Source organism: Python bivittatus, unplaced genomic scaffold (assembly GCF_059951505.1).
Source record: "Python bivittatus isolate LINGU-HERP-01145 unplaced genomic scaffold, Pbiv_v1 ctg000480_np1212, whole genome shotgun sequence".
Classification (NCBI taxonomy): Eukaryota; Metazoa; Chordata; class Lepidosauria; order Squamata; family Pythonidae; genus Python; species Python bivittatus.
The window spans coordinates 22,143,501-22,157,159 of record NW_028277075.1 but is presented as its reverse complement, the minus strand read 5'-3'; the positions used below and the strand labels follow the sequence as shown (position 1 = coordinate 22,157,159).

At 35.2% G+C, this 13,659-nt stretch overlaps 1 protein-coding gene across 1 annotated transcript in view; it reads right to left on the bottom strand.

The window, feature by feature from the left end:
* The window catches only part of RYR3 (ryanodine receptor 3), a 256,028-nt gene that overhangs the window by 167,499 nt on the left and 74,870 nt on the right, over positions 1–13,659 (bottom strand). Inside the window, exons 21-29 of the mRNA XM_088145058.1 lie at positions 13,383–13,487; positions 11,396–11,499; positions 9,991–10,074; positions 9,157–9,316; positions 8,419–8,566; positions 7,354–7,559; positions 5,992–6,166; positions 927–1,135; positions 103–278 (exon numbers count right to left, since the gene is read on the bottom strand). Coding sequence (XP_088001184.1) covers positions 103–278; positions 927–1,135; positions 5,992–6,166; positions 7,354–7,559; positions 8,419–8,566; positions 9,157–9,316; positions 9,991–10,074; positions 11,396–11,499; positions 13,383–13,487 — 1,367 coding nt within the window. The remainder of the gene's footprint in view (positions 1–102; positions 279–926; positions 1,136–5,991; positions 6,167–7,353; positions 7,560–8,418; positions 8,567–9,156; positions 9,317–9,990; positions 10,075–11,395; positions 11,500–13,382; positions 13,488–13,659) is intronic.

The window sequence follows — 13,659 nt, the reverse complement described above, 5'->3', positions numbered from 1 at the left end:
TAGAATGATACAAACTAAGTGGAAATAATAATTCCATAAGTAAAAAAGGAGAGAGAGTTTAAAAACATACATTTCAGTTAAAGGATTGAAATTATATCTAACCTCTTGTGGAAACCATCAAGTTCCAGACCAGGGTTGTAGGTAAAAGATGAATGAAATTCAATTGGCATGCTCAAGCGACAATACATCATGTCAGCATTACTATTCTGTGTTCCAAATGTCTTATGAGTAACTTTTAAACGTGGTGGATTGTCAATGTTTCCATCAATTCTTGTAACCTGAAATGATCAGAAATTGGTTTTTAAAACAATTTTTTTAAAAAGCACTACTAAATTTAGTAATAATTACTAAATTACCTCCAATATTATATCATCAGTATAATTCTTAATGACATAAAGGAGAGAGAGGAAACTTTGTGTTTAGCTCATCAACATGCCTGCTAATGTCTTTTTATGCCCCACAGGCTCTCTGTCCCATTTAATTTTAATTTTTAATTTGTTTAATATTTTAAAATATGTTTTAATATTCACATAATGAAATGGAACATTTCCATTCTACTAAACAAAGTACAAGCCTTCAGTATCATTTCCACTTCCAAGAATGCTTTAGGCCCCTCTGATCACATCAGCGTTCTTAGAAAATAAACATGGCGGTGGCTGTAGCCTCTCCCCCAAGAAAAAAGTCAAAGTTAAAGGGGAAACGTAAGCAACATTCCTGGGATCAAAACTGCACAAGTAACAGCTTCAGTAACTTACCTTCTTGTTACATTTTGTGACTGGTTACAAACCTCCATGACTATCATTTTGTGAACATTTGCATGAGATGTTCTTAACATTTAAATGTACATATCGGTCCTATTAGAGTATATCCTCATGACATAAATTATAATTAATGCTGTCATGCCTCTTTTTACTATTTAGTATTACCTCAATATGAGGATGGCATTTTGGCACATTGACAAATGTTGGTAAGCGTTTGCTAAACCACATAGCGACTTCTCTGTTCATGTTGACAGCGAAAGGTTCAAAGCCTTCTTGAAGCCCGCACATTGTATAGTATTTGAAAGTGCTGGCATCTCTTCCGAAATTCATCCGGCCAATCTGAGACAGACCCAGGGAGCAGATAGGGACAAAACCTAAATCAACAAGCGGTTATAGTGGAGTTAGGCACATTTATATACATAAAGCTTTAGATTTGATTAAGCTATTCATATTTTGAGGGTTTTTTACTTATTATAAGAATAATTAAATGATGGCTAAGGTATACCCACTAAGAACATTTTGACCTAAAGACTTCGTTATATTGAAGTATTATAATCAAGTGTCATATAAACACAAAGATTCCTCCCTCCCTCCCTCCCTCCTTCTCCTCTGCAATCAGCAGCCAAGTATCCCAGATTTAAAAGATAAAGTAGCTGGTCCTGAACTACCCATAAGTTGTCTTATAAAACATTTTTCAAGTCTAATAATGTAGCTCTGCCTGAAGGCTTCCATAACAAGCAATAGGATGATATTAAAATCACTCACAAGAATATTAGGCCTAAATTAGAGGACTGTAAAGCAAACAGCTAAAAGGGACCTGATCATGTTAGATCTGCAGCAATTAATGATATAAAATAACAAGAATCTAAATACTCCTAGTGGGGATTTTAAGCAAATAGTGATGTAAGAGAATGCTCAAGAATCATGGTATTTGGTTTTTGTCATTGTTTCATTTTTTGAAATTGTTAAAATATAATGACTACTACTAAAAAAGCAGCTGCTGTAGAAGAAGGAGCCAAAGGGGGGGGGGGGACAATTAAATGTCATGATTTATACAACTGGGCAGTGCTATTGATTTAAAGATGAATGGTACTTTGGATTGTGAAAGGACATGAATCTCTCTACAACTCAATAAATTAACTGTACCACTTCCCAGGATCACAGGACTACTCTGAAAGCCCTATTGATCAACATATCTTCAGTTAGAAAGGAAAGGCTTATGTAAAGCCTATCCTTGTGTGGAAATACTTACGCACTTTTTCTATGAATGCCCATATGGAGTATTCTAAGCATCACTACTTGTGTTGGTGGGATGTGGGCAACAGTATGTTGGCTTGAAAGATATTCTTTAGACTTGGAGGACCTCGTTTAACCCACTAAGTTCCACTGAAAGTAAAACAGGTCATACAGTGCCTTCTACTGGTCAGTAGTAAACATGACAATGTAACGCAGTGTTATAAACCCCTCTTAGGGAAGAGGCCTTGAAACTTCTAATATTAGGCCCAGACAAATAAACACCTATAGCTGTCTGGTTTCAGAGTCCAAACAAATAAGATAGGAAAGTGTACCTTTCATAGAATCTAATCTATACCATCTCTAAAAAGTCTTATGTGAAATTCTCAATTGATCAAAACTATATGGATAGAATAGGTCAATGTCTGTGGGTACATATGGTGGTGACCAAGGCATATCGTATGGAAAATTGCAAGTTGGAATGTGAGAGGAATAAACACATAAGTAACACATAAAATGAAAGAAAGGAAAATAAATATTCTATGAGTCTGTGAAACTAAGAGCAAAGAGCAAAGAAAAGGATGCAATAAACATGAATGAAGGTGGTCTGACCTTGTGGACTGGAATTCATGACTATATGCAGAGAAGTGAAAGTGAATTAAATGCTAAATAATATATCAGAACATATGAATTAGTGTCATTTAGCTTGGTTTGGATACAAATGAAAATAGGTATGGTGTTAATTGCATGTTACATCCCAATAAATGGTGATAATGGAAGAATCAGGAATGAGTTGGGGGGAAAATGTGAAGCATTCTGAAAATGTGAAGCATCTGAAGAAAAAAAATATCCTCAACAGGTGGGTGAAAATAAGTGAGTGCATTATCTGGGCCTTTTGAGGTCCCAGAATGAATGGGAATGGTGAATGGTTGGTATCTGCATAGAAAGTCTGTTTCATATAGGGTGTTTAAGCATAAATATACTCAAATATATATTTATGATGTTTTTAACTGTTAGCTGCCCAGAGTCATATATATGAGATGCACAGCTATATAAATTTGAATAATAAATTAATAGTCGTCAAATTCATGACTCTGGGCAGCTAACAACAGTTAAAAACATTGTAAAAGGCATAACTATAAAAAACAACACACACCCTAATCAGCAGCTGAGGTAAAAAAGACAGAGCCAACAACAACAAATCTACATAAACTTTCCATGAAATAAATATAAATATAAGAGAATGGTGGGTTTGATTGTTTATAATGAAATGCTGAGTTAATATGAAGAATGCAAGGGTAATGAGGTTCTGCATGTGGACTAGACATTTGTGGAAAGTTTCAACAATGGATCTTGTAGAAAATATGTATGGGGGAAAAACAGAAAGAAGTAAAACAAACTGGAGTGAAAGTAGAAGAAATAAGAAAGTATGAGCTCTGTATGAAAAAGTATTAAAAAGTGGATTAGTCTCCCAACTGAATGAATGGAAAGTGGAAAGAGTATGTGGAGAAAAAGGTTTCTTGGCAGAATGATGAAATACAGAGGTTGCAGATTAGAGAAAATGCAAAAAAAAAAAAAAAGCTGAGAGAAAGAGCTATAATGTATAGACAAAAGCTGCAAAGAATGTAGTCAAATATGGTTTAAAAGGCAGAATGCAGCACTATTTTGACAGAAATATCAAAGAGGGCTAAACAAAGAGCCTTCCGTCGAGTGAATGCAATTAAAAACAAGAGACATGAAATTTGGGGTGAAACTGAACTGAGGGAATGCTGGAAGGAATATTCAGAGGTCCACTGTAGAGGTAGTGATACATTGAACAGTAGAACTGAAACCAACGAGGTAACGAACAAACTGTTAGTGTCTGAGGGAGAAACAACAATGAAAGTAAAGTTATACATGCTGTAAGAATGTTGGGAAATATTAAGGCTGTAGACCTAAATAGTCTAACTGGAGAAATATTAAAATACATCTGTTGTTTACTTATGGAGTGACTCTGCAATTTTGTGTGAAGACTTCATCTATGCTTCATTATTGAAATAATGCTATTATTTCTCTTATATTGCAAAGGAAAGATAGCAAGGGTGAATACAATAATACAGAAGTATCAATCTGGTAAGTGTGCTTGGGAAGAGGTTTGGCAGAATTCTGATGGAAAGAGAATGGGAGATTACAATGGGCAAAATGTGGAGGTGCATTGCAGCTTTATACTGGGCAGGGATGTCCAGACCAGATCTTTGCCCTTTAGCAAATCATTCAGAAATGTATGCAGATTAGAAAGCCATTTTGTTCCATGTGTGTTGATTTAGAGAAAGCATATGATAAAGTGGATAGGCTTGACTTAACTAATGTTTATATGAATATTGAGTTGACTATTTACTGCTAAATGCAGTAAGAGTGGCATATGATGGAAGTAAACCATGCATGAAGATCAATGGACTCCTTAGCGAATGGTTCAACACTGAGCAGGAATATAATAAATATGTGTCATGTCATCTTGGTTATTTTAAAATGTATAAGGAATGATTTTGGGGATGATAGAGGAGTGTTTGTTGGGCATGTGAATGTATTGTACATGGATGATGTTATGCTGTTAACTATGAGCCTAAATTATTTGCAGCAAATGTCAAATAAAATGCATGATGCAATCAGGAATATGGAAATTAATATATCAAAGATGAAAGTAGTTACACTGACCGGGAAAATAGATTGAACAATTACAAGTTATAATAAATGGCAAAAACTATAGCGAATTTATGTACCTTGATAGAATGTTTCCTAAAGATGAGAAAATTGCATGCAAATGCTCGGATATGCCAATATGGTATTCTTTTTTTTTTTTTTTTTACATTAGTGAGGTGTTCACAAAGAAATGCAATATCACTCATTATATATAGAAATATATAACTGATATGCATGTGACAGCTATCACTGATAGCTTATGGTCCAAAAGTTATATTGGCGTCTCCCTCAACATGCCTCAAAGCAAACCAAGCTCAGAAATTTCTGAGGATTGGAGATTGGGAGGGGGGGAAGTTCTGATGTTAAAATTGCTTCATTAGATTGGAATTTTCTATCCAATCTTGGAACAGAAAATATGAAAAAGACAATAGTCCCTAGTATATTCTCAATGGGCCATATGTCTGCACACTAAGAAGAGAGATAAACAAGCCGCTAGGCGAAACAAGCTATTAGGAGATCGCTCCATCAATCGATCAATCGATCAATCTATCATTGATCAATCTCTCCCCTAATAGGATCTTATATCTGCATGTGCTTGTGCATTTGTGTAATTATACACATAACACACATACTGATTAATCCTTTTATAATTAATACAAATATACATATCATTAATTGCAGACAGCAAGCCTGATTTTTTTTACAATAGAACTGACTCAAGCAAATTTTACAAACCTACTCAACAACTCTTTAGGACATGATAGTATCTTCACAAACAGTAAATTAGATGACATAATTTAAATGCAATTTGTTACAATTCATTAGCATATTTGACTAAATATGTCTGTTCAAACATGAGTTCTACTGAGGCCAACAGGCTTTATATTCAAGAAACTTTGTCTCCGGTTGCAAGATTAATTGTATGCAGTAGTTCCTCTTCTTGAACGGAAGGACTCTCCAGTGGATTAACAGGCTTCCCATCAGAATCAATTTTTCACTTTTTAATTAGTGCAGTATATCCATTATTATGTATAATTGTCAGAATAATCCAATGAAAATGACACACTCGCCACAAAATTTAAAGATTTGCCAAATAATAACCAATATATTAAAAAATCGTAAGTACTATGAAAGCAGAAATTTCTATGATGGCTAAGTGAAATGCTTTCATGGTTGGAGTATTTATTATTCTTAACTACTAACTGTATATATACTTTACTATATCGGGCTCTATTATACTATACATTGATTACCAACTCTTATTAGACAACCGAAAGATAAGGTTGTGAAATATCCTAAGGGTTAGGAATCCACTTACCATTTTCTATTTCAAAGTCAGCAAAAGCAAGTTCTGAACCTTTAGTGGTTATAAGTAATTCTCCATTGAGTGTAAATATAATTGACTTGTCATCCAGATTGATCATACAGCCCACCACATCCCCTGGTTGCCAATTTCGTCCAAAGAATCCACTCCCCTGATGCCAACGTTGTCCCTGAAAAGTAAAATGGTTTAGACAATGACTCTCTTCCATAAAAACTTGTGCTTTATTAAATAAGTTAATCTCTCAGGTATCATATAAGATTCATCACTGGTTTTTGTGCAACAAAATAGTACACTTCCCCACATAAATTATTGTGTTTTTTATTTTTTGCTTTTATTTACCGAAAACAAAAACAGAAAGAAAATAAACAATATATAACGTTATAAAGAAATAAACTAAAAACAAACAAAAATATACGAGGCATATATTCACATTTGTGTATGTATACACACACACACACACACACACATACACACAACAAACTCTGTAGAAAGTGTCAATGAATGGTAGCCATATTTCATCATAATCTTCCATAGCAAATGCATGCTAGTTTATGCATAAGTTGCTAATAGCATCAACTTTGCAAGTCACTGAGTAGCTGGGGCTGTATATCTATGATTTAAAAGTGTGTGTCAGAGCAGGTTCCCTGGAAAGATATGTAAAAGCTAAACAAGGCAACAAGTTGTCTTCTAGGATTTTAGCAGAATTAATTATTTATTTGCCAAGTAAACTGGTAATTGGCTTTTTACAGGAGGAAACCCTGGATCTGTTTTCTGCTGCACTGATATGATCCCTATAAAGCTGCAACCCTATTAATCAGCAGATTATTTACATATGTATCATAATCAACCATTTTTCCTGGAAATCAGCCCAATTAAAACGATCCTAAACCTCCTTCACATCGGTCTATAATGGAACATTTTAGAAAATAAGTCAGTATCTGGAAAAATATTGTAACTATGTAAAAGTATTGGATTGACACAATTTATTTTAACTGCAACATTAACAATATTTTTATTTAGCAAATATGGTTAACAAGTATACATTTAGTTTACAGGACCTGAAAATATTGGAAATTTTTCGGGAATCTTATAGATGTTGCTCAGAATTAAATCTAACTGTATTGAATATACTTTCTCTCAAATAAGTTCCCTCTTACTTTTAAGACTGTTCTGGTGGGGGGCAATGACTATGGGGGCAAATGTTTCACTTTGGGGAATCTCCTTGACCTATGTGTTCTGTGTTCCTTTAATAATATAGCCTGCTGAGGAGCACCTTATAAGATGCTTTTTCCAATGAAAAACTATGAACTGAGCTCTGTTGTATAAACACCGTCAACTGTAATTAAATGTACTAACTTTGTAGCCTTCGAACACAAATGCTTGGTCATCAGCTCCTAGTTCTATGTCAGGCTGGCAGCCTGGCCTTGCCCATCCAACACGCATATCCCCTCCAGTTACAGCTTCAAATTCAAAATACCACTTTCCAGTCTTAACTGCATAAGATTGTTCAACTCGGAAGAAACGTATCTTATCAATGCTCACTTTTTCCACTGTTTGATCAGCTGTGAAGAATACAACACAGAAAGTTATTATAATTGAACATACCAGCAAGGGCATCCATAGGGCAGTGTCAAAAAAGTCAAGATGGGGGCCGCAACTGTGCTATTAAGCCCCCATCTTGACGTTTTTGACCCCCTGCACAGATGCCCTTACATGCCAGGCTTTTGTACTCAGACAGAAAACAAAAACGTTGAAGCAGCCAGAGAATAATTGCTTACTTATATTGTTTTGGCATGGTAATCATATAAACATTTGTTATAGAGAAGCAAGAACATGTCACTTGTAGAGATTAAAGATTCAGAGTGAGGGTGCTTTAGTATTCACGTACACCTGCTGCTCTTAGAAGAGCAACATGTTCAGAAAAACAATGAAAAGCAAAGCTTTTTCCCTTCAGCAATCCATTCTTGAATTATGACACATACTCAGCCTCTGCACTTTCTGCTTTCCTGCCATTGTCTTTCCTTCTTCTCAAAGTAAAGCAAAAAGAAAAAACCCAACCTATATTGGGAAAGAAAGATGTAGTAACACACAGCGAAGTTGTCAAGAGAGGCTGAGAAATTACAAACTTTCATTAACCTCAGTAGGAAAAAGATGCTCCAATCATTCCATGTGAAATCCTTTTTCACATTTTGGCTTGGGGAAAGGAGACAACAGCCACCCCTAAATAGGCTTTTTCTCCCCTTTTTCTTATGACCCAAGTATGCCCCTCAAACACTGAGTGCTAATATGCAGGTTAAAAGATGTCATATTGGGGAAATAAATGATTTTCTTCATGTACCCACCATCAAGGGAATAGAAAAACAAGTTACAAATACTTTAGCGCCACCAAAAAGGTTAGTAACAAAATATTTATTAACATGCCTAGCTCCTGATCTGGAGGCTCGATATTATATCCATATCCAGCAAAGGTGCGAACAGCTTCACGAAGACTGTCCCTGTTTGATTTTTTAGTACGCTCATCCAATAACACATATGGAACCAGCCGAGGATTCCGTTTGTTTTTGAGATCCTAAAAAAAATGGGTGTAACAAATATAGCATTCAAGTCATATAGAGACATTTAGAACATTGAAAGAATACTTAAATTTCTATTTTCTAGGGAGTATAGTTATTAAGGGAGGAGACATTCAGTTTTTGAACAGGACTTTCTTTTGCTTTTCTCCCCATAACGATTGCCCAGATGAGCTCCAAAGAATCTCTCAATCTCCAGAACAGATTGTACCATTCCACTGGGGTCCATTCCAGGAACCAATGTGGGTTTTTTCCTATATATCTGTTGTTGTTTTTCTTTCAGTGGTAAGCCACCCAGAGTCATTAAGGAATTGGGGAGTCTTGAAACTGAATTAAATAAATAAATATAACCTATGCTCTAAAACACACAGACACTAAATGTGAAAGTACAGTTTTTCTATACAGCCATCCTACTACACATATTTGAATAAACAACTTCAAGTTTTTCAGATAAGTACAATAGTTAACAAGAATTAAGTATTAATTAAGAAATAAGTATATTACTTAACAGTATTACTTCAGCTAGACACGGTCCTTTCCTTATAATCACCCAAACATTCTTTGAAATCTTTCTTAAAATTATTTTTACCTGTTGAATACCATAGGTCCAGCCTTGTTTTATTCTTTCTTTTGCCCAAACATTATGTGCATTCTCTGCAAGTTTATCAACTAATATGTCTTGTGAAGGTAACAGTTTAACTTCAGAAAGATCAAGAGGAGCTGGCTTATAGCCATTTGACATCATGTAACTGTAAACCAGAAAAAAAAAAAGGGCCTACATTTTAATCAGTCTCAAAGAGCTGTTGAAAATATTCTGTGTACACCTATAATTTAGTAAACATTTAGTCCACTTTAATTATTAACAGAACTGTTAGATCCAAATCAATCTGTTCCAGTCCCTTATCTTCTTCCATACCAAATTCATACAAACGAAATAATTCCTGAAGGGTCTGTGTGTGTGTGGGCAGGAGACTTTTGGTGTGTAGCTACCATAGATCAATAATAGTCCCACATATTCTTCCAAACAAGGACCAACAACTCTTCAGTAAATGAGATAATTATGAATGCCTATTTCAGGTAAATAAACAAATATTTCCAATGTATATGGTGTAGTAGTTAGTGATTCCAATTACTAATTTTTAAACTTTGAGCACCTTTTATGGTTAAATAAACCCTGTAGTTTGGCCATTTTAACTGTCATGCATCAGCTGCAGACTTGAACTATTAAACAACATGACTGAGCATTAACAATATGTTCTACTGCCTGTTCTTATCAACAAGAGGCAGCACCACATGTTTCTTTGTCCCCAGAAACATCCATAGTTCATTACTGGCTCCTATATCTATAAGAGTTTACATGAAATACTTGCATGAACTTCACATAAAACAAATCAGTGACAATCATTATTATAAATGTTCTTACTTTTTGGGAAGCTTGATTTTCTTAAGATCTTCTTCTGCTCCTGGATTTACATGAACAACATGGCATCCAAGGGCCAAAAGTGTTCTATAAAAAACAGAATCAACTGTAAAATGTCAGTAGAACATGCATCCTGAATATGTATCAGTATCTTGCACGTATCTTCGTGATGTTGGGATGAGGGCAAACATCTGTTGCAGGGAATCTTTGGATTAGAAATTTTATCTAATAGGTCAGTATCGGCAAGCTTGGGGTAAAGCTGAGCTGAGCTAAAATGGGCCAAAAACATTTTCCCACTGTTAGCAAAGAATGCTGCACTTACCTTATGCCTTCTTTATCTTATTAAAAAGCATTATGACCAAGTCTCTTTGACCAAGTCATGATGGATGATGGAGGTCAACATCAAGGGGTCTTGGTGATGACCATGGCATATGGAAGATTGTATTTGGAATGTAAAAGGAGTACATGGTCAAGATCATGAAATTATAACGGGAACAAAAAAAGAGAAATAGATATGCTGCCTCTCTGTCAAACTAGCAGAAAGGAGAAGGATGTAATACATCTGAATGAAGATGATCTTTTGGAGTAGAGTTGATGAATACTTGCAGGGAAGTGAAGGTACAGGCGTAGTTATGAATGAAATGCAAATATTTTTCAAAAAACATGAATATGTTATCTGATATAGAAAAAAACTTAAGATCAGAAAAATGAAAAACAAAATGAAATTTACCAATCTCAAAGAGGAAAAAAAAAACGTTGAAATTAATTATTCTCTTGAATAATGACAATAGGGAGTGAATGTATTGCTTATTTGTTAACGTTCCTTCAGGTTGAGGTCAATTTCATGGGCATTTCATAGTGAATTCATGGACAAGTCCATGATGTTTTCTGGCAACAGTATTGGAGTAGTTTCTGTAGTCCTTTTCCAGGATGTTTTTCAACTTTCCTGCCTAGCCTACAGCCCTGGTATTTCCTGATAGTCTCCCATTCGGATGCTTACTTTTACATTTGTATATAAAATGAAGAGATGAAAAAGCCTACCATGAGAAATAAATCTTCCTCACTATTTTCTTGTATGCAGGTGCCCCTCATGTCCATTTTTTTTTTTTATCTGCGCTCAGTCGTTACCGACTCTGCAGTGACTGCTTGGACGAGTCCTTGCAGTTTTCAAGGCAATTGTTTCGGAAGATGCAATTTCCAGATCTATAGCTGGAATCCTTCCTCATAAGTCCAGATCATTTGAAATCAAAAAGATGAATTAGTCAGGACTAACTTGTGCCACTTATGTAAATGGCTCAGTCCTGAACATGATTCAGTCTGGAGACAGCCCATAAAAAGTAACTACACAGAATGCTTCCTTATTGAATTAAACAATACAGAATAGTTTTCCTTCTATTTTATGACTCACTTTAGAGTTTCTGTTGACATTTGCAGATTATAGTTCTTCTCTGTTTCAGGCAATTTTGAAAATTCCACCAGACAAGGATGTTGCCTTTTATTATCATCTCGTATCTACAACATATGAAAGAGACTGTAAGTAACCTTAGAGCAACTTCTGCTCAACAAAATAGACCTGTTTCTTCTGCACAGTCATCCACCAGAGTTTTAAAGCAGAATAGCTTTCCTCAGTCGGGTGATCTCCAGGATGGGATTATGATCCCATCATGCAAATCAGCATGGCTAGTGGAAAACTCATTTAGATATTTATTCTATAAGCTATGGATAAATTTCCCATATGTTCGAGCAAATTTGGGGATTGGGAACCTACATTGTCCAGTGTGCTGTGGTTGTATGTAGCTGAAGCAATTCTAGCTGCAGCAAGGAATTATAGGCACTTGTTTTTCTAGCTCAAGTTCTTGAGACTGTTCTTACCATTCACAATAATTTCATGAGTTACTATATAATCAAAATACAACTGATATTTTCTAGAACTAAACTTTGATGCCTCATAATATCGCAGTAAACTGTGAACAGAGTATTCTGCATTTCTTTTGACTTATACTTAGTCATATAAAGCAACTTTAAGGCAGTCTGCTGAATACAATCCTTCTGAAATCCTGGGGAGGGAGCATCAATAAAATTGGCACCCTCAAAGGGAGAAGATGGCATGGACTCAGTAATACCTAGGATAGAACTGGCTGTGAGAGATAGTGATTTGTTACAGATGGATTTTGACTATATGACTGCTGCATCTGAGAAGGTTGAGGATGGACCAAGGGTAGAATATTTGGAATGGAAGAAAATGAGGGGGAACCAGAGTGGAAGTTGAAAAATAATATAGGCATGCATCAGGAAAAGATCATGGAGAAAATCTATCGATGTAGTCACTAGGAGTTGAAAATGACTTGATGGCACATAATTCAATCAGTCAATCAGGAAAAGAAGGCCATAAGAGATAGAGAGAGAGAGAAGGAGAAGAACAAGGACTGCCTTGTAAAAGTGACCTTAGCAAGAGTTTTGGACTTGAAGGTTCTTATCAGGAATCTTGGTTGCCAAGCAACCTCTCTTCTTGGCTGCAAGAATCCATAAGGAAAGCTATAAACTGGGCTTATTTATTAACCTGCTGTTGTGGGCATTTTCCCTCTCCATGAAGTTAAAACTTCAACTTTTCCTCTTCTAAAATACTCCTCAGGACTGCCAATAAGTAAATGTGAGACTGCAAATCAATAAATATCATCTTGGAAACACATGGAGAATATAGGTTTTTCTTAAGTAAAAGCATGAAGCAGGCGAAATAAAAATGGTATGAAGTTCCTGAATGCAGCCATTCAGTTTTCATGTCAGTCTTATTCCATTGCCTTCTTCTGGCACTTTAATTTTCCACAATCTAGTCAACAATTCTGAAATTCTCAAGTGGTCTCCCATATAGGACTATTGGTCCTACTGAATATAACTCAGGTAGCTCCTGGCCTACCTCTCAAAAACTGTGTGCAGATCCTGAAAATTGTGCACCTATGGCCTGACTGGAAGTTATGGCCTAACTGTAAATTATGGTCTTATACTTCAATGAAAGACTGTTTGTTGGTAATATTCCATAATGAGGTTAAAATACCTATATGATCACAATTTTTCCCTTAATTATTATTATTATTTACTACTGCACATCCTCCACATCTGTTGAAGGAGGTTCTAGAGTGAGTACAAAGAAATCGGAATTGTCCTGTTTCAGAGAAAATCTATAATTATTTAAATGTTCTCCCAAGCTGAATTTCTTTTCATACAACATCGTAGTTCCATATTTGAGAAAGGAAGAATGCTAAGGTTTTTTCCCCAAGTGTCACAATTCTTCTGTTTTCAACTTTGTAATTAGAAAGCAGCTTCCACTATCACTGTTTTCAGAACCTATCTGTTTCTTTTAACTAAGTAAAGCCACAAAGAATTTTTCATGAGTATACCTTGCCATAGGTCCAACCAAGTTCTATTTTATTCATTCCCCAGAGTTCATGAATATTTTCAGCAAGCTTGTCTCTAATCTTCTCAAGATGGAAAGGCAAAACAATCTATGAAAAAAATATGTAGTTTTATCAAGATAAAATGTTGCAGCAATATCCTCTGCACTTTTTAATTAACAATCATATAACATAATAAAATATGTTAATAATAAAATGATTCATTACTAAATAAAGGTACCTTGATAAATGTTCAGTCATTATATAAGTTATGATTTTTTAA